Source organism: Anolis sagrei, chromosome 4 (genome assembly GCF_037176765.1).
Source record: "Anolis sagrei isolate rAnoSag1 chromosome 4, rAnoSag1.mat, whole genome shotgun sequence".
Taxonomy (NCBI): Eukaryota; Metazoa; Chordata; class Lepidosauria; order Squamata; family Dactyloidae; genus Anolis; species Anolis sagrei.
In genome coordinates this window covers 85,624,778-85,647,505 of record NC_090024.1, presented here as the reverse complement: position 1 = coordinate 85,647,505, position 22,728 = coordinate 85,624,778, and the positions used below count along the sequence as shown (strand labels likewise).

General features: G+C 39.1%; 1 protein-coding gene across 1 annotated transcript in view; it reads right to left on the bottom strand.

Annotated features, from left to right (window-relative positions):
- F13A1 (coagulation factor XIII A chain) overlaps nucleotides 1-22,728 on the bottom strand; it is a 127,259-nt gene that overhangs the window by 96,257 nt on the left and 8,274 nt on the right. The window contains exon 3 of the mRNA XM_060774776.2: nucleotides 9,273-9,461. Within this exon, the coding sequence (XP_060630759.2) occupies nucleotides 9,273-9,461 (189 nt within the window). The remainder of the gene's footprint in view (nucleotides 1-9,272; nucleotides 9,462-22,728) is intronic.

Genomic DNA, 22,728 nt, shown 5'->3' with positions numbered 1-22,728 from the left:
GGGCCTTTAGCACAATTCTGTTATGTTTTCCAGTCTAGTTCAAAAGATATGTACAGAGTTATTTTTATGGCCTGGGAAAAATGTGCACAATCATGATGACTACTCACAATGTTCCTCCAAACACTGTTCAATGAGCATTATAATCTTCATTTGCATCTGGATTTCCATATTATAATTTAAATATACATACATGGAAAAACCAAAACATGAACACAGTGCATTTTCCATACAATCACTAAACTTGCTGAGAAATCAAATAGGGACAAGATGAAACAGAGTTGAGTGAAGATTTCATGCAATTAATTGTACAAAGGAACTTCATAAAACTCACAAATGTCTTCAGCATAGAAAGAATTGAAAATTGTGAAATCCAAATGCAGGAGTGATCAAAACTGATAGATTTGTTCACCTAGGGCAGGGCTTCTTAAACCTTTTCAACTCATGACCCCATTTCATCTGAAAAAATTCTACGTGACCCCAGATATATAGAATACATATACAAATCAAACCTTTACTGATAATAAATCATAACAATTTGGGTTTTTTTTTAAAGCAATCTCCTCCTTTGCACAAAGAATTAAAAGGGACATAAACTCTTATGGCCAATGCCTTCATGGACTGATATGTCAGCACCAAGATTAGGCATTTGAGGATGGGTCCTCCCTTGAAGCAAAATTGGGATACCGGAGTCAGGAAGCAAAATGGGTGAAAAGGGAAAGGAAGTATCCACTCTACACTTCTCTCACTGTGACAAAGTCCCAACAGGATGCAGAGAAGAGGGGAGGAGAGACACCCTCCTGACTTCCAAGACTGGAACGGAAGGAGAGACCCTACAGATACCCAAGAAAGGAAGGAAAGGAAATCATATGACAGGAAAAGAGGGAGAGACCCACATAACTCATATAATGGGAAGGGAAAGAAAGACCTAGGCATACTCACAGGCAGATGGGGAACTTCCTTCCTCCACCCCACCATCCTCAAGGCTGGGGTCTCCAACAAAGCCCTCCCTTCCTCATTGTCCTCCTCATTTTTCTATTCCTAAGGCAAGCAGAGGCAACAAAGATGGTCCAGCTCAGAAGAGGATTCCTCTTTTCTCCCTTGTACCCTCTGTCAGAAATTTACCCAACATGAAGCTATGGCAGCCCCATTTCAGGTCACTGTCCATACTTTAAGAAGGCTTGATCTAGGGTAAGACCTTGTGCATGCTGAAATCTTTTTTAAAATCTGTTTACACTATTCACTTAATTCAGTACCGGTTTGGAGCTCCAGACTGACCTTAGATAACCACGATGGCAACCAGATGCACAAGGCTGAATCCTCTATGATTCTGTAACAACGTCCAGCTGAGCTACAACAGCATATTCACTTGTCATGTCACCATCATTGCTCCTTGCTAGGCACAGAGCTCTCTTTGACAGCCTGGCAATTGTAGTTGTGTGTAGATCATAAGAGGGCATCTGTGCAATCCATAAAAAGAATAGGTTTGATCTTCTTCCTCCTTGTTGACTGCACCAACACCCCACTATGATCTCCACAGACATTACCAAAATGGCCAGGCGATCAAAGGGAGTTCTGTGGCTGGAAAGAACAGCAGAGGCAACATGAGGCCAAGAGGATGGGACTCTTGTTGCCTCTAAGTCTAAGATCAAATGGACACACCAATGCAGCATCATGGAGATTACCTAATCTCCTGATTTAATGTTTCAAATCTTCCTTAACAGTTCACAACCACATCGAATGTCGGAAGTCTATTCTTCTAGTGTTTGGGGTACAGTAAGATTATGTTTCCAACTTCCTCCCATCGGCAATCTCCAGTGGGAATATCTGTGTCTGCAAAATGTGGTTTGAGAGGATGGGTAATAGCTTAATCACTCTTTTTTATTTATTCTTGTTCTTGCCAAATGTACTCACACATAAAAAGGATAAATTGAGTGACAAAATGAAATTGACAGATAGGTCTATCTCTATAAAGTAGACACTGTCCCAATCATGTGATGGATTGCAAAGACATTTCAGCTGCTTGATTAGATGTATCCACAATAATCTGATCATGACTGCTTGGACACACTTGTTACTGAGCATGGAGAAAGGGCTGTGTGTTGTCATTTGGGATTCCTGCTTGTGTGCAAAATGTTTTGTAGACAGCAACTGTTGTGTTGTGATGTGTCATCAGAAATCTAGCCTTTCCCATCGTTGCATGATTGTTCTTTTGCAGGTGTAGTGTCATCATATCACACGGGCAAGAGTCTAGGCACTTCAAAAGAAGTGTGTCTAATTACCTTAGTTTATTACACAACAGTGAGAATGGGAATGTCTGCCGTAACATGATCAACAGGGGAACAGATCTCCATTGCATGCAGTGGCTGCTGCCCAGTAAGCCAGAACTGAATGACTTTGATGATTTCTATATATTCCCTACACTACTGAATATGTAGTGAGCATGAATACAAATCAGTTATGAATATATAACTTTAGGTTATACATTCACAACCATGATTGTAGGTTCCCGTCCATTTTCATGAATTCTTTGATGTGTATCATCAAAGAATTCATTTCAACAAAAGTGTTTAAAGGCTCAACTGATATATATTGATTTTATGAAGCTATTATGAAGATCACTAATACAAGGCAGTGATATATATGTGTGTGTAAATATTATTTTCAATGAATTTATTGTCAAAGAAAGTCTGATGATATTAAAAGTGAGGCTGAAGAGTTCATTAGCAAACATAATGTTTAGCTGTCTTTCAAATAAGCCATTATTAGAAGGAATTCAATCAGATTGTTGACTTGCTGCATTATCTAATAGGGGCTCCAAATGTAACCAGGGAACTTCAGGGCTTGGAAAGTTACTTTTAACAAAGTAATTCATTCTGTTCTTCATTACAGGATTTTAAAAAGTATCACACAGAAATTACACTTTGCAAAATGAAAACAAGTAACTTGTTATATTTCTTGCTACATCGTTCATTACTTTTCAAAATAAGGTTACTAGAAAACATTACTTGTTATACCAATGAGGTGACTGTTATTATATTAAGTTTGAAATACTTCAAAGTAAAAACTAGTCACAGGAAAGTAATTATAGAGTGACACAGGAAATGGGAAGGAAGAAAGGAGGAATTACTACTCCTTTCTCCCCTCCCTTTTCCAATCACCCTTGTGTCCTGGCCTATGTCACCCAAGATGATAAGTGACAACCACCAGCAGCCCACAAATTCTGTTCAATCCTGCTCAACACAGATAATATGGTCTCAGATACTAGATTATATGGCAGTGTAGATACAGTCTGCGTCTACTGCCCAAGGAAGCACATTTGGGGTATCATTTTATTTTTAACTGATAAGAATTGGACGAGTTTCCTATGGGCTTTTACATTTTCTGAGCAAAATTAATATAGTTGGCTTTGGCTACTTTGGACCCCAATTGAGGGGTGGGGGAACCATTTGCCCTTCTGCCTCAGGCAACAAATGAGTTACTATTATTTTTTTATGAATCAAGGAAGAAATAGAACATGAAATTGGTGTGTTTATGCATCTGTATACTACCGCTGAGCTCCTGCACTTGCTGACCAAAAGGTCAGTGGTTCGAATCCAGGGAGTGGGGTGAGCTCCCTCTGTTAGCCAACTTAGCAGGCCGAAAACATGCAAATGTGAGTACATCAATAGGTACCACTCTAGTGGGAAGGTAATGGTGCTCCATGCAGTCATGCTGGCCACATGAACTTGGAGATGTCTGCGGACAATGCCGGCTCTTTGGCTTAGAAATGGAGACGAGCACCAACCCCCAGAGTTGGAGACGACTGGACATAATGTCTGTGGAAACCTTTACCTTTACTTTTCCTTAGGAAGCATCTTTATACGAGCACCACCACCCCCAAGTTGAACTCAACTAGACTTCATGTTGAGGGAAAACCTTTACTGTAATACTGTAGATTCATCTAAATATTCTAAAGGCACAATATCCTGTCTAATCTTGGAGGCGAAGAAAGGTCAGTCAAGGTAAGTTATTTGAATGGGAAATTAAGAATGAATGCAGATGGTATGGGCTATGTTTCAGAAGGAACTGGTAGAACCAACTCTGGGTATTCCTTGCGTATGAAAACCTATAAAATTCATGAGGTCACCATAAGCTAACACACTTCTTGAAGACACGTACACACACAACCTACCCTAGACCTTACCCCAGCCCTTTCCTTCACCCCTAAGCATGGACTCTATCTAATCGAAGAAAGAACAGAAAATAAAACCTGAAATCAGCACATCTTTTTTACAGAGTATAAATGTAAAAGCTAAATGCTTGCTATTTTATAAAAAAGCAGATTTAATAAATGGCTACATGATTATTATGCAGCAATAGAAAGGAAAGAAATCGATAATACAAATGCAAAAATTCAGTCAGTTCCCAGGAAGATAAATTAAATGTCAATTCAAAACCAATTCTCAAGGAGTTTATAACAGTAGGAGAGATGGCAGGGAAGAAAAATTAGCATCTGTAACTCATTTAGAGTGAATAGCTGATTTGCCACAAACTTGATATACTAGAGTACAGTCATACTGACCCAGGAACTAAAAATGCTGGAAGACTCAGATCTTTGTGAGTTCTGATGCAAACTGAGCTGACCTCTGTCTCTGATACTGTATCTATACTGCCCTATATACCATGATCCTATCCCAGATTATCTGCTTACCCTAGATTGTCTGGCAGTGTAGACTCATATCATGCAGTTCAAAGAGGATAGCTCAGATCCTGGGATATAGGGCAATGTAGAAAGGACCTGAGGCTATCAGAATGTGATTATCCTTCATATTTTACATTTCTCCAAACTTTGTGATGCGGTTCTCAGCTCAAAACACACACCAAATTGTGTTTAAAAGTGCACATTTTATTATTCAATGTATTTTAAAATGTGTACGTACAGTTACTAAGAATTAACAAATCTGTATATGTCTTGTCCAAAAAAGTGTTATTGTGAAGGAGGCACTAAGTAGATGTAACTGGAAGACAGTCAATCACAGCTCAGGGAGATTGTGGACAGATGCTACACTGCCATATAAGGCAGTATGAAAAGGCATTATACGATCAGTATAGACTCCTACAATGCAGATCAATGCAGATAAACTGCATTATTAAAGTCTACACTGACCATATAACACAGTTTCAAACGGAATTATATAGCAGTGTAGATGGGGCCCAAGATAACGTATCAGAAGGCAGAGGCTTGCTTCTGGCAGAATTGAGACCATGTCTAAACTGGCACTGACAGGGTCTGAAGTTGTTGTCACAGACAAGGCTTTGAGCTGATAGAGTCAGGGATAGAACTGAACCAGAAAAGGTTTTGGATTTGGGAAAGATATGGCTTTCAGCAGTTTAAGGGATTGATTATTAGAGGTTATTATATTATTCTACCATGTTTAATAAATCTATTCTTGTTGTTTGTACTTTGTCAAGCCTGAATTCACATCAGGCCATGCATACAATCACAGACAAACCCACACAACAACACAGCCATAACTCAACCTTTAAAAAGGCACTCTCCATTCCCAGTTATCCCTATCTAGCAAGTGAATATATGGGGAAAACAAGGTCATGGTGAGTGGCAAGATTCTTTGGGTTGAAGATTTGGGGCAGGGGGAGTGGGGAGGCAGCCTGGGGAAAGGCACCTGTCATAGTTATACCTCAGTAACAAGTTACATCCTATTTATTATATTATATTATATTATATTATATTATATTATATTATATTATATTATATTATATTATATTATATTATTTGGGGTGGAGTGTAGGAAGTCCTATGATATTCATGGAGTGTCAATGAGTTGACAGGTGACTTGAAGACACATACAAACACAACAGGGACACAAAAACATTTTTTTTGTAAAATAAAATACTGGCTTGGGTTATTATTCCTAGTAATACAAGAAATTATGTTTATTTGTTGTTTCTAAAACTTTGCTAGGGGTTCATTTAGTGGAATTTTGGGATACTTTTCTATTTTTTAGTATATAATTATCATAAATAAATAGTGGAAAAATCACGAATTAGCAATGCATTGCTAAGACATTTCTCTTAAATTAACAAGCAACATTATAGGTTTTTTTTTAAAGGAACAGGGAAACTAAGAAGTTTATTTTTGTGTATTAGCATTCCAACCTGTTGTTTACAGTATATACATTTTTTCAGGTTTTTAAAAAAATGCAGATTAATGCAGAAATAAGACAGGTTGAATTTATGAAGGAATACATACAAAACTGACACAGACTGGAAATGAGTTGCCATTTCTACCAGGATCAGAACTAGGATGCACGCTCTTTGTTCCATTTTCTCAGCATTAACACTGCATGATACCTGTCCAGGCAAATGAGCCATTACAGACAAATCACTGCACATACGGCGCCTTCATATTTCTTAGTACTGACTTAATTCCACAGACTGCTTCTCCAAAGGAGACTTTATCCCACTTGGCTGCAAATCAAATAGTGATCAGTTTAGTATGTGGCATGTTTGAGGCAAGCAAAAGAAAGCTTTGCTTCATACAACACATCATAAATTCGAAATAATTAGTTCCGTAAGATGTGGCAATGGCCGCTAACTGTGATGGATTTTTTTAAAAAAATCAATCAGATGAATTTATAGAGGATAGGTCCATAAATGGTCATGGGACAACATGGTTAAATGAAATCTCAATGTTCAGAGCAGAATGCAGGAAAAGTAACTTTTCTGGACTAATAATAATAATAATAATAATAATAATAATAATAATACTTAACAGGCATGCTTTTAATCAATTGTTTAATTACTGGGTTGTTGTAGGTTTTTTTCGGGCTATATGGCCATGTTCTAGAGGCATTCTCTCCTGATGTTTCACCTGCATCTATGGCAGGCATCCTCAGAGGTAGTGAGGTTTGTTGGAACTAGGAAAAAGGTGTTTATATATCTGTGGAATGACCAGGGTGGGACAAAGGACGCTTGTCTGCTGGAGCTAGGTATGAATGTTTCAACTGACCACCTTGATTAGCATTGCCTGGAGCAATCTTTTGTTGAGAGGTGATTAGATGTCCCTGATTATTTTCCCTCTGCTGTTTTGCTGTTTTAATTTTAGAGTTTTTTAATACTGGTAGCCAGATTTTGTTCATTTTCATGGTTTCCTCCTTTCTGTTGAAATTGTTTAATTACTGTTTTTTAATATATTAATGCATTGCTGATTGTTGATTGTTTTTATGATGTTCGGCATCCTATGATGCTTTTGTGAGGCCGCCCTGAGTCCCCCCCCCCTTGGGAGTGAGAAGGGCGGGGTAGAAATATAGGAAATAAATAAATAAATAAATAAATAAATAAATAAATAAACTTTATTTATAACCCACCCTCTCTCCCCAAAGGGAGTCAGGGCAGTTTACAAAGACAAAATAAAATAGAGATAAACAGCAGTAAAGGAACAATTAAACAATTAAAATTCACAAATAACACAGTGATTGTTAAGACAAATAATAGATTTCAAATAACATCACAAATCAATAAAACCAACATAAAGGGTAAACAATAAAAGGTGGCTGTGCAATAAAATAGGCAGTGACGTAAACTCTCTGATATTCCCAGTTCACTGCCAGCTTTTCAGTTTTATTTTCTTTCCTTTGATTTTTTTTCCATTTTGTTTTCAAAAAACAAAATCTTTCTTTGCTTTCATGGTCAGCCTATGGCATAAACTAGTGGCTACTGATATGATATCGGCAGCGAAATTGTTCTTATAGTCTGACGATTAATGGAGACTATCCAATGTGCTGAACCTATTTGGAGAATGACTGAGCACTTTTGAAAGTTTTGGAGCAAACCTTGTAGCAGATGTATGTGTTCATTTATTTCCTGCTTTTCTCCCAATAATGTAGCTCAAACCAAATAACATTTTTTTAAAAAACAGTACAAATTATAAAACTATACCAAGTCCTTAATAAAAGAATACATATGTGGGATATTTAAAAAGTGATTAAAGGATTTATAAAGTTAAAACATTAAACATTAAATTCATTAAAAGACCACATACAACAACAACAATAATTAAAAAAAACTTTTTTTATATTCCACCCTATCTCCCCGAAGGAATTCAGGGCAGATTCCAAACACAAAAGGGCAAACATTCAATGTCTGAACACAACAACCAATGCACACATAATAACAAAAAATAATAACCCAACATAGAAAAACAGATTATAACTTAACATCTAGAATTAAAATGAAACATAACCTATCAAATAAATTACATCAACCAGAATAAAGCATCGAACATAATTGTCAATTTCCCAGAGCCTACAAAAATTTCTTGGGGTTATATAAGTTGATTATTACCAAAGATGTTAATTGAGCTAGCTGGGTTAACAGAGCCCGGATTTACATGCAAGCCTTGAACCAATTTGACCTCCCTTGAAAATAAGTTTCAAAGCCTAGGCGCAGTCACTACGAAGGCCTGTCCCTTGCTTTCACCAAATACACACCATCCTACTGTCATGGAAGCCACATGCGGCCAATGACCTCATGATCTAGAATCCCTGTCATTATATCTAGGTAATCTCCTCATGCCAATGCTCATTTCAAGTGCGTGGTCTGGGATTTTTCCCAGTTTAGAGCAGGGGCACAAAGATTTACATGAACAGTCAAGAAAAGGAAAATATCAACTCTTTTGAAATGTTGTGCTGCGGGAGAGTTCTATGGCTCCTATTAACTCCAAAACAATTGAAGAAATCTAGCCTGAACTCCATCAAGAAGTCAAGATGACTAATTTGGACATATTATGAGATGATATGACTCATCTGAAAACATGGTTTCATTCAACAAAGTTTGAAAGCATTGGTAAAAGAAGAAGACCTTATAATGGGTTGGTTCAATCAAGGAAGCCCCGGGCATGGATTTGCAAGATGCTAGCAGGACGGTTAATGACAAAGTAGCTTGGTGGGCTTTCATTTTTAGGGCCACCATAAGAAATAATAATAATAATAATAATTATTATTATTATTATTATTATTATTATTATTATTATTATTATTTGAAACACAAGATGAGTCCACAGCAAACAAGGTCACTCTGGTGGCTGTTGTATTGGATCACACGTCGGACACATCATCATCATTATTTAGAACAATGTTTTGTTGTTCCCATAATCTCTATATTAAAATATTTATAATCTGCCCCTCCTCTTCTCACTCTAGACATTGTGCTTGCCCAGCAGAGGAAGTAATGATGGTAATGATAAGAAAAGTAAACACCATTTTGAAACTTACCTATTAAATATTCAATCCAAATTGTGTCTTTTTCTGGATTGTAAGGGCGGTTGAAAGAAATCTGGATATGGAATGACTGGCCTCGGCGCACAATCAGTTTGTGGTTGGAGTACTTGTCTGTATGATGCTCCTTTTTATTAATTTCATCTTCACGGCTGAACACACGGACTTCCAGGACTTCCAAGGCATCTTCAAAGACACAAAGAGATAGAAAACACTGTATTTTAGCTAAGTCTGTGCCATATCTGCACAATTAATTCCTTTGTCTTAACAGAGAGAATTTCTTGATACCTTCTTTGTGTTCAGACCAGTCCAGATAGAATTATTAATAAGATTTTTAAAATGTCCAAGCCCCCATATCAGAAGATATATGGTCTCCATACACTGAAACAACATATGCTGGAAAGAATTGTGTTACAAACTTATTTCATAATGCTGAAATTTTTAAACAGTATTATCATGGAAATCTGTAGCAGGCCAATTAGACCAGGAATAGGCAGACTTGAGTTTTATGGGAGCCTCACCTCCCAAATCCTTAAAATCTCCCAAAATGTTTCAAGGTGTTAAAGATACAGATTTAAAGAAGTCTTTGCACCAAAATATGGAGAATGCTGCTGCTTGCTATTAGTACTTATTGTACCAAAACCAGACAGAACATATGATCCTCCCTCCCTCCCTCCCTCCCTCCAAAAACATAATTTGTCAAGGTTTCTTCATTTCTACTATATGCATATTGTTGGTTGTTTCGGGTGTTTTCTTGTTTCATTTTCTGCTACGATAATGGGTTTCACACAAGCAAAGTGTTTTTTTTAATAAAAAAATATGTAATGATATGTATTTCTCTGCAGAATAACACTTCCACAACATATTGATCGTCGTATGTGGTAACAAAATAGCAGAATATTTACACCCCTATTTCAAATCATATTGGGATCTGTCTTATGTCCCGGTGCTGGGTGAAAATATGATAAATTAATTAATAAATTAATAAATAAATCCCAATATACTATAATGGTATAGTGGTTTGAGTACTGGAATATGACTCTAGAGATAAAGGTTTTAATCCCTGCTTGGTCAGAAAACTTATTGGATGACCTTAGGCAACCTCTCAGCCTCAGATGAAGGCAATGGCAAATGAATGAATAAATCTTCTGTGAGCCAGCCCAAGTCCCTTCAGGGAGATAGTGGCAGGGTATAAATGATGATGATGATGATGATGATGATGACGACGATGATGATGATTATTATCTTACAAAAAAACCCCCTTGTGATAGGGTTGCCATAGGATTGCCATAGACCAGAAAAACTTCAAGGTGTACATACCTTCTGTATGCATCTGACTTCAGGAGTGTTGCTATTGGGTGGGTAGACAAGTGTGGGGAAAATTAATTTATTAACTAATGAATTCACTCATTCTTTGATCCATATACACTAAGAATGCATCTACGCTGTAGAATTAATGCAGTTTGACATTACATTAACTGCCATGGTTCAATGCTATGAAATCCAAGTATTTGTAATTTGGTGAGAAATAAGTACCTTTTGGCAGAGAAAATTAAGGAAATTGTAAAATTACATCTCCCATGATTTCATAGCATTCATCCATGGGAGTTAACATGATGCCAAACTGCATTAATTCTACAGTGCAAATGCATTCTAAGTGATGAATTAAAGTCTAGGAAGATGACAAGAGCTATCTCTACTCATAATTAACAATTATGAGAGTTCCTCCTGCTCCTGAACTATTTGTCTATCAAAACATTGTAAAAGAGATTATCACACCATCTCTAAGCCCCACTGCAGGCTTCCTAGATGTAAATAAAAACACAACCTACCTCACAACACCATTCTAATCTCATCCCAAACCAAGTCAGGTTTACCATAGGAGAACCCATTTTACAAGACGTTGTACTTCAGGACCACTCTCAGAATTCTCTAATACCTGTGGTTCTTCATATGATGTGCTGGTATTCCCATTATCTCTGATTATTGACCAGGATGACTGAGGCTGATAGGAATGAAACCCATCAAAATGTGGAGGACCACAGGAATTCCACCTTTCATCTAATACTTTGTAGGAACATGGTATCGTATTACAACCATGACTTATTTATATCACTAATATTTTTTAAAAAAATGTAAAAATGCTGGTGGGTTTTGAAGATTGAGTAAAACATTGAGATAACAAGATCTAAAAGAAACTTCCTAAAATAAAAGATTAGCAGGGATACAATAATAGTTCCATTATGTGTCTTTGAGGGCGGGGGGGGGGAGTTTATTTTAACCTTTTAATTTTATTATTTTGACTAGCTTGGGAACCTGGCGGTGCCTGGGTTGTTCTGAAAGTGAGTGAAGGTACTTAAAATCCCATCATCCATGGTCCGTCATCCCCCAAACTGCACCAGGACATAAAGTGGGTCATGGGGGCTCTGTGTGCCAAGTTTAGTCCTGATTCATCATTGGTGGGGGTTGCAGTGGTCTCAGGAAGTGAGTGAAGGTGCTGCAACTCCCATCACCTATTGTCCATCATCCCTCAAACCACACAAAGTAGGTGTGGTAGTAAGTAAAGTAGGTTATGGGGGTGGGGGAGGTCTGTGTGCCAAGTTTGGTACAAGTCTGTGATTAGTGGGGGCCACAGTGTTCTGTGGGAGGTGACTTGGGTAAAAGTACTGCAAATCCCATCATCCATGGTCCATCCTCCCCCAAAGTTCACCAGGGCATGAGGTGGATCATGAGGGGTTTGTGTGCCAAGTTTTGTCTAGGTCTGTCATTCTTGGGGGTCGCAGCGGCCTCAGGAAGTGAGTGAAGGTACTGCAAATCCCAGCATTTGTGGCAAGTGTGGTCCAGGTCCATCGTTGGTTGTGTTTAGAGTGCTCTCTGAATATAGGTGAATTACAACTCCTGTAAATCATAGTAAATTCTTTCCAAACCTCAGTTGCTGATCAATTCCTGTTTGCTGTGTGCCATAGGAATATGTAGAAAGGGTTAAGTGAGAGGTATTGGGCGAGGCTATGCAAATTTGGAGAGAAAAAGCAACCCTGAGATGTCCATTCCGGAGAAAAAAACAATATCTAGGATGAAATGGTCCCCAAATGAAAGCATTCCTTGGGTGGCTGGTGTTTGGCGAGGACATTGGCAGGGGTTGGACTTCATGTTCACAGCACTCACTATAACCTGCAATGTCAATTGAGGGAGTGCCTTTGGAGGGATCTCAGCACTTGGAACTATGGCGTGTTTGTGGAGGTTGGAGGCTGTCTGTGTAAGTGAGCACGTCTGCCACATACACACATTTTCACTTTTATTGTATGGATAGATAGATAGACAGACAGACAGACAGGAAGATAGACAGAAGATAGATAGATAATAGTTTTTAGTGGGGAGGGTTACAATTTAATTGGTGTGTGTGTGTGTATGTATATATATATATATATATATATATATATATATCTTTACAAATTGTATAACACTACTAACATTGCTGGAAAAAAATATATAGAAAAAAAGGAAGAAGAATTTCCATGTTGCTTCTTTTGCTATTCTCCCCACCTCTCGGCCCAGCTAATAATATGTGCTAATTACACAGTCACAAGAATTGACCTTTCTATCTTTGTATAGAAAAAGCTTTATATAATTTTAATAGTTACCTGGGATTATGTTCAAACAGATGACCTCAGATTTATGGTCTGAATTGATACAGCCAAGAAAACGCTGTATCACTTATTACTTCATCAAATTCTCAGGTTGGGTTGCTTTTCAAGCTTCAATTCAAATTGAGCTATAGCAGTATACTAGATATAATTAGAGTATATCAGGTTATGCATATCACTGAAACACAACTATGGGTGGATGTACACATGGAATTAATACAGTTTGACACCACTTTAACTGCCATGACTCAATGTTATGGATTCCTGGCTATTGCAGTTTGGTGAGGGAGCAGCACTCTTTGGCAGAGAAGGAGAGAGACCTTGAAAACTACAGCTCCCGTGATTCTGTAGCATTGGGCTATGACAAAGTGGTGTCAAACTGCATGAATTTGTCAGTATCAATGCTCCCTATAACATAAACATTCCAGCAGCCTGTAGTTCTCAGCAGTCTGTAATATATAGATTCCACATATTGGAGAAGGTTATTTTTCCAATTGCTCCTTAATGATTGATGTTCAAAAACAGCATTCAGTAGGAAGTATTATCATATTTGTCATTATCTTCCAAGACGCTATTCGAAATAACTGTGGGTTTGGAAGGAAGCACATTTAATTTTTCTTTGGAGTACTCTTCTGTGTTGCTTCAAGTTTAGCCTATGATGTAAATTGGCTGCTTTTTGATATCTGTTTTTAATTTTGAAGCATATACATCACTGGGGTAGAAACATGTTGTTTTGATTGTCATTCTGGCTGTAGACCTTACAAATCTAGTAAAAGAAGCGCTTGGTTTCAAGGGTGTTAGTTCTAACACCCATGAAACCAAGGGTGTCAGAATTAGTAATATGCAAAATGAAGTAAATGTTAATTAATTTATTTTTATTTTGCATGTTTTCCCAGTTTAGAACTATAGAATAAGGAAGGTTTGAGGGTGATGAGGCTGAGGATTTTTTTCACTCCATTCCTTTATGCCAATTTGTTCTGCTTAAAATCTACTGCAGCCTGTCTTCTGGGAATCATTGGTTGCTAACCCTATTGGCTCCTTGCTACATTTGGATTTTAAGTGCATCATTTGCACTTTCCCCCCATATACATTAATAGCAGGTGGTGAGCAATTCTCTCACACCAGAAGCAACTTGCAGTTTCTCAAGTCGTCCCTGACACACACACTCACAAAAACCCCAACCCATGTACTCTACCCTTTGTTTTGTGATTGTTTTGACTTTTTAAAATAAAGCTGAAACAGCACTACAACAGCAAAATGAAATGATGGTAAGATGCTATATACCATTAAGATAATATAACAAAAATAATCAGAAGAGAGAATTAAGGACCTCATCAAACACAGTCTTCTCTCCATTTCTCTGTGTTACCAAAACGGAGTCCCACAGAGGCCATCACATGATGCAAGGCTACTTCCGACTCCCAATGAGAGAAGCCAGACAAAAGTCAGGTAGAAGCATGGAAAGGATGTGGGGTGGCTGCCATCTCTGAGCACAGACCTGACAGTAGAGAACAAAGTAAGAGGTTCCCTCCGCTTGTCCCCATTTTCATGCAATGAGGTTCTAGGTGGGGTTTAAACATGAAAGAAAACTCATTTTCCTGCCTGAGCACCAGAAGTTGTCTGGGCTTCTTTGCCAGAGATTTCCTCAGGAACCCATAACCAATGTATAACCCAGCCACATCTACACTGCCCCCAGTAATGGCTCATTTATGGAAGAATGCTATGAAATATCTGCTCCCAAAATAATTACTCAATTGTTATGGAGAAAAGGGGGTCATTAATGGATTATTTCTACCGACAATGCCTCTCTCGCATTTTCAACACCCCTGCAACACAACAATGTCAGGAAAGCATCAATGTCATGCAATAAGGTTGAGATAAAAGCAATACTAAGGCATCATTATGAACATATAACAGCATGGTGTGATAATGCCATCAGTTTTGTCAACTTTGATTAAATTAAGAAAACATAAACAATCTAGAAGTGTAAGTCTAGAAGTGATAGGCTTGAAGACTTTGGTGCAAAATGTAATAGCTAGTACTACTGTGGGTTCACAAACATTCAACATAAAGGGGAAATACTAAGTTTCTTATTATTGGATCTAAGAAACCACATGTACTCATAGGGTCCTGTCCATGTTTTATAGTATTCAGGAATATCTCCACCAGATACAAGGCTCATGCGGCTATGTTTCCCCCCCATTATAATATAACAATTAACCCTCTCCCTAGGATGTAACAATCTAAAAAGTAACATTTTTTCCTAAAGTTCACAGGCACAATATATAAATTAAACATGTCAAAAGTATTTGCTCACATTAAAAGGACTGGGCTGTGGTGCAGCTAGTTAGTAGCCAGCTGCATTAAATCACTACTGACCAAGAGGTCATGAGTTCGAAGCCAGTCCAGGTCGGAGTAAGCTCCTGGCCATTAATACTCTAGCTAGCTGTTGACCTATGCAGCCCAAAAGACAGTTGCATCTGTCAAGTAGGAAATTGAGGTACTGCTTTATGCAGGGAGGCTAATTTAACTAATTTACAATACCATAAAATCTTCCAGCAGCATGCAGAAGAATAAGGAAGTACTCCATTAAAGGACCCAGTGTCACAAGTGGATAGAGAAGCGGCAGCTCCCCCTGTGACCAGAACCAAGCATACCCGTATAAAGCCGGAAAAAGCTGGAATGTCAAATTGCTTCTTTGTCTGTCTACATATGTTGTATGTCTAAATGGCATCAAATGTTTGCCATGTATATGTGCACTGTAATTGGCCCTGACTCCCCCTGCGGGGTGAGAAGGGCAGAATATAAATACTGTAAATAATCAACCAGAAAGAACTGAATGCCTTTGTAAGGCTAAGTTTAGCTTTTCTCTGCATATATGAATATCCACTGATAAAATTCCAAATCATAGTAAAAGTGTGACTTTTCTGTTTCTTTCACCATTGGATCTTATTAATTGATTTTTCAATCAGAGCTAAATGCTGTCTTCTTATTTTACCAGTCTATCACTTTATCTCATTTAATTCTATCCAATATGGGTAATGACCAGTTACTAATAAATAATATATGGGTCTTTAAGACATCCTTGCATTACCTCCTCAAAAGAATAAAGCACCAGGGCTAATTCTTTGTAAACTGTTAGTAAGTGATATCTAATTCAGAAAAATACATGTCAGTATTTAGAGAACCATAACTTTCTAATTTGGAAAGTCATGACTAACATCAGTAGTAATGTTGCTGAAGCAGAATGACTATAACAGTGATTCTATGGGTTCAGAGGGTCCTTTTGCTTTCTTCCAGAAAGTAAAAGGAGGAGAGGAATTGCAGAATTTTTGTTAGCAAGTTTGGCAATGCTGTAGGAGGCAACCAATTCTCCACTGGAAGAAATATTGCAGTGGTGTAAGAAAAGACAACAGTTCCATGCTGGTAGATCACAAGCTGACAACCTTCCAATACAGATCTAGCGTCTAGATCCAGGGAAGTCATGCTACCCCTCTATTCTGCCTTAGTTAGACCACACCCGGAATATTATGTCCAATTCTGGGCACCACAATTGAAGAGAGATATTGACAAGTTGGAAAAGTGTCCAGAGGAGGCGACTAAAATGATCAAGGGTCTAGAGAACAAGCTCTATGAGAAGCAGCATAAAGAGCTGGGCATGTTTAGCCTGACAAACAGAAGGCTGAGAGGAGACATGATAGTAAAGGTAAAGGTAGTCCCCTGACATTAAGTCCAGTCATGTCTGACTCTGGGGTGTGGTGCTCATCTCCATTTCTAAGCCGAAGAGCCAGCGTTGTCCGTAGACACCTCCAAGGTCATGTGGCCAGCATGACTGCATGGAGCGCCGTTACCTTCCCGCCGGAGCGGTACCTATTGATCTACTCACATTTGCATGTTTTCGAACTGCTAGGTTGGCAGAAGCTAGGGCTCACAGCGGAAGCTCACGCCGCTCCCCGGAATCGAACCTGTGACCTTTCGATCAACAAGCTCAGTGCTTTAACCCACTGCACCACCGGGAGACATGATATGTGAGAGGAAGTCATAGGGAGGAGGGAGCAAGCTTGTTTTCTGCTTCCCTGGAGACTAGGACGTGGAAAAATGGCTTCAAACTACAAGAAAGGAGATTCCATCTGAACATTAGGCAGAAATTCCTGACTGTGAGAGCTGTTCAGCAGTGGAACTCTCTGCCCCGGAGTGTGGTAGAGACTCCTTCTTTGGAAGCTTTTAAACAGAGACTGGATGGCCATCTGTCAGGGGTGCTTTGAATGCAATTTTCCTGCTTCTTGGCAGGGGGTTGGACTGGATGGCCCATGAGATCTCTTCCAACTCTATGATTCTATGCAGATCCCCTAAGCCTAATTATTCATCCTCTTGTTTTTGGATGGTTCCACGTGGGCTGTAGAGTTTAAATAATACAATATCCTTATTAGTATGTGATGGACACTCAAATAATACTGTTACCCTCTTAGTATACGACGGACATTAGACTGCTCTCTGGAGGAATTGCACTTTAAGGAGGAAACATAGCTAATAGCAAAAGGGAAGAACAATAAACATGTTAGCAGTTCAGGCAGCATTGCTCTAATAGCTCTTATTAACAAAAGCCCTTCTTGGCTCATATCATTAGACTTTCCCATTTCCGACTTCTGAAAATCTGACTTCTGACCTTAAGGGACGTAAATGAGGCCTCATCAATGATGCAGGCCCTTTGAAGGCATATAATGCTTCCCGGAGGCAACCCCACTACCTTCAAATTAAAATTTAATTCAACAGCTGAGCGCCCTTATTGTAATGTCAAAGCAAGGAGCCCCATGATTGCCCTAAGAAAATATACCGGACCCTGCGCCACCAGCTATTACAGGAATGCTTTAATAAGGCTTGTCCTTGCATGGATGAGAGAAAATCATACTGCTTGTTCTCAGAGGATTCATCATCCAGTATCACTGTAATAAAGGCGTGTTGCTTGCAAGCTGGTTTCAGCTTCATAAAATGCATTCCCGGTTGATAGTTTCCACACAGCTAAAGTACAATTTGAACTTTGTTCTGTTGCTTTGGTCATGAGGCAGATATTCAGAGAGAGAAGCTTTTCATTCTCCTTAGTCACAGTCATCCTTAGTTAGCCCTAGCAAGATTTCCAGATTGTGGTTGTTTTAATCTCTTTTTATGACACAAAGACTGTTGTCCAGCACATACTTACTTGGGATAGAGGGTCAAATGAGGCAATAGCATATTTTAAAAAGAGATACACCTTGAATGATGAAACACCTCTGTAAGTAAGTATGTGCTGGACAACAGTCTTTGTGTCATAAAAAGAGATTAAAACAACCACAATCTGGAAATCTTGCTAGGGATGCATTCATAAGGGATGCATTCCCTCAGCTATGAATCTCGCATTCAATAGATCTTCAGCAATTATTAATCAATTTGCCCAAAAGGAAATGGGAAATTATTGTTTCCATTCGATGTTTGATGTTCTGTCCTATGTCTGTTATAACAGGCTGTGCTTTTAATTTAATTTCAGTTGTTAAGTTATAATTCGTGTTTATATGTTGGGTTATTTAAATTTTGTTATTATGGATGTATTGTTGTTGTATTCGGGCATTGAATGTTTGCCTTTAATGTTTGGAATCCGCCCTGAGTCTCTTCAGGGAGATAGAGCAGAATATAAATAAAGTTTTTATTATTATTTAGTGTGTTATATCTTGTAATCAGGGAAACGAACCTGCGACCTTTCGATCAACAAGCTTAGCTGAGCTTGTTGATTGAAAGGTCGCAGGTTCGATTCCGGGGAATGACGTGAGCTTCCGCTGACAGCCCCAGCTTCTGCCAATCTAGCAGTTTGAAAACATGCAAATATGAGTAGATCAATAGGTACCGCTCTGGCTGGAAGGTAACGGCGCTTCATGCAGTCATGCCAGCCACATGAGCTTGGAGGTGTCTATGGACAACGCTGGCTCTTCGGTTTAGAAATGGAGATGAGCACCACACCCCAGAGTTGGACACGACTGGACATCATGTCAGGTGAAAACCTTTACCTTTATCTTTTAATCAGTTATTAAATGATATAAGTTTAATTCTGAAGTCTGATGGCAGAGGGATGTATCCAGGAAATCTCAAAATGGGAGGGGAAATGTTTTAATAATAAGGAATACACATTTTCCATAAGTAGTTTGACCCTTGGACTGTGTGTTCTCGGGCTATGTTACTTAGGTGTGAAACTGAACCCCCCGTAGCACAATGGGTTAAACGCTTGTGCCGACAAGACTGCTGACCGAAAGGTTGGCGGTTTGAATGCGGGGAGCGAGGTGAGCTCCCATGTCAGATCCAGCTTCTCATGCGGGGGCATGAGAGAAGCCTCCCACAGGATGGTAACACATTAGGGCACCCCCTGGGCAACGTCCTTGCAGTCAGCCAATTTTCTCACACCAGAAGCAACTTGTAGTTTCTCAAGTCGCTCTTGACACACAAAAAAGTTTAAGTGTGAAGGCAATGATACAGGGGAAATTACTTTATATCAGATTACATCAAATAGCCACCTTGAGTCACCTTCAGGTTTGAAGAAAGCGGGGTAGAAATATCGTAAATAAATAAATAATGGAGAGGTAGCCCTCTCAGTCAGTGGCAGCTGACAATTCTTACTGTAAGTGAGGTGATAAATATTTTCTAGTTTGTAACCAAAATTATTTTAAAGAAACTACTTAAGAGGGTGAACCTATTTTGAGCCATATCTGTAGTGGAAGTAAATTCTTGGAAGGTGGTGTTTGGTTCCCTTTGCTTCTCTACACTGTGAATTAGTCAGAAATGCATCCCACACTAATCACCATGCCATCTAAGCATTTTCATCGTGTACAATGTGAACGATTGGTCTACTTTCCTTTGTTGATTAGTTCCAGAATAATGCAGGAGCAGCTCTGTGGGCATTTTTCAATAAACAATTGCTTCAGAACTAATTAGCCAACTGACCCTGCAATTCAAACGCAGGTCAGTGTGAGTGAGCTTGAAGGTGCAGCAAGAAGGTGCAGCAAATATGGATTAGGATTTCTACTATAGGTCAACTCTCATTTACCAGACACAATTCATTCAGGTTTGTCTCAATATGATCACACAGGAGAAAGGACTAATTATATACACCCACATTATATTGTCTAGAATACTTAATTTTCCAAATAGTTATTCCTGCAATTAAGGGCTCTTCTACACAGACCAAAAATGTGGGCCTGATTGGGCATCTTGGATGTCAGATTAGTTCTGCATGGTGGTTTGACTCCCTGAGCCAGGATCCAGGTTTTCACCTAAGTTAGCTTAACCAAGGGGAAAAGCCACATTAAGGTGACCTTCTCCCTGTTAAGTTGGATCAGCCCAATAATAATAATAATAATAATCATCATCATCATCATCATCATCATCATCATCATATCCTCAGCTGCTGCAAGAAGATCACACAGACAGACTGCAAGCAGAGGCATAACACCGTTGCTCAGATGATTCATTGGAACTTGTGCCACAAATACCATCTGCCTGTGACAAAGAACTGGTGGGATCACAAGCTGGAAAAAGTTACAGAAAATGAACACGTCAAACTACTCTGGGACTTCCGAATTCAGGCTGACAGAGTTTTGGAGCACAATACTCCTGACCTCATGATTGTGTTAAAAAACCAAGTATGGATTGTCTATGTTGCAACCCCAGACAACAGTAGGATTGAAGAGAAGCAACTGGCAAAGCTGACACGATACGATAATTAAAAATTGAACTGCAAAGACTCTGGCACAAGCCAGTCAAGGTGGTACCAGTGGTTACCGGCACACTGGGTGCAGTGCCTAAAGACTTTGGCCTGCACTTAAACACAATTGGCACTGACAAGATTACCATCTGCCAGCTGCAAAAGGCCACCTTACTGGATCTGCACGCATTATTTGCCGATACATCACACAGTCCTAGACACTTGGGAAGTGTCCGACGTGTGATCCAATACAAATGATCTTGTTTGCTGTGGACTCATCTTGTTGTGTTTCTAATAATAATAATAATAATAATAATAATAATAATAATAATAAACTTTATTTGTATTCCACCTTATCTCCCCAAGGGGACCCATGTTGCATTTAACTGCAGGGCTGCTCTAGGGTCACTCCAACATAAGTGAGCATTGTAGATGTGTCCTAAGATGCTAACATTCTTGAAAGAAATTTAGACTCAAGGAAAAGCCTGTGATCTTGTATGTGTATGTGTACACACTCAAGATCTCACCAAAGCCTCAATAGGAAATAGAGCCCCACATTCCAGCATTTTTCCTCATGTTGGCTTTCTCTAAGCCATAAGTGATTACTGGGAACAGAGCACTTTTACTGGGAGCACCTTGATTATGAAACACTCTTCTCCAAAAGGATTACTCTCCAGCATAAAGTAAAATAATCTGGATTGTTATTGACATTAGAATTTGGCTCCAATGCTTTATCTCCAGATATCATAGTATACAAACTTCTTAAGAGACTCACTGTACTCTGCCTGCCCAGGAAAGAAATAGAGGCTGTTCTCAAAAAAGATTGCTTTGTAGCTGTGAATGACAAATGACATTTTATTGCATTTCTTTTACGGCCTTACTGCCATTAGGAGGAATGACCTCTTTCTGCATCAACTCTCCCTCAAGAGTATCTTGAACAAACACTTCAATCCCGCTGCAAACATGTGGGCCATGATCCTCCATCAGGAGACATGTTTGGGCTTGTCTAAATGATCAAAAAACAAACAAACCTGGATTCACCTCATATCTAGTGATGGCAGTCAACATGATGCACAGTGGGATGAGTGAATATCTCAGGTTTTCTATTAGCCCAACTTTTTTCTGCATTAGGTAAAATTGTGGGGATTCTCAAGTTTGCAGGAAACTCCACAGTATCCTGGGGTTTTGTGGACAATTAGATTTGGCCTGCTTTGGCCCAGTCTTCTGTCCAGATGGACACCATCACCACCAATGCAGGGAAGGGGGGTCATTTGTCCCTGAGTTGTCTCACAGATATCCCTGTGAGCACCTGACCATCATTGTTGCATTTACTGATGTTAGAGTGGAGTACCTAAGCAACCAGGAAGAAAGAGGGGATCACTTGACCCGCTCCTTGCTAACTGCATGGGCACCTCATTCTGACATCAGCAGATGTGACAAGCAATGCCCAGGTGCTTGCAGAGAACTTGGTGGCCAGCAAGGAGAGCTGGGGGATAAGGGGACAAATTAGGATGGGGACAGCCTGGACCACATGGATACTGGGCCCAGATTCAGCAGGTCTGCGATGGATCCAAGTTAGCTCAAAGGCAGAAAAATCCTAGAGTAACCTTTCTCATATAGACATGAACTATGTATCATATAGCTATGTCTCCATAGCTATTTATCTACATATAGCCTCCATGCCAAATAGAACCATTTCCAGCGAGGATGTGTTCAGCTATTTTCTTGCAGCCGTTTTCATTGGGACAACCATAGCAACCCACCGGGTGAACTTCAGTGTCCTTACTAGTGTTAGGATTCCCTTCTATCAAAAATCATAAATCGAAAATAACTTGAAGGCACATGACAACAACAGCAATCTCCACACTCCCTAACAATATGGAAATGGCCATATGGGGGATAGCTTTTTTGGGGGGGAGGGGGGGCTTTTGCTCATTGAGTAGGACAGAACAGGATTCTACAGTACACAGTGATCCAAAAGTGAGTTGTAGTAGTGTGAATTCCAATTTACGCTGTTATAACCTACTGACGTGAGAGAAGATATAATCTTTGCTTACGCATTTCTTGAAAGTAATTAAAAAGTTCA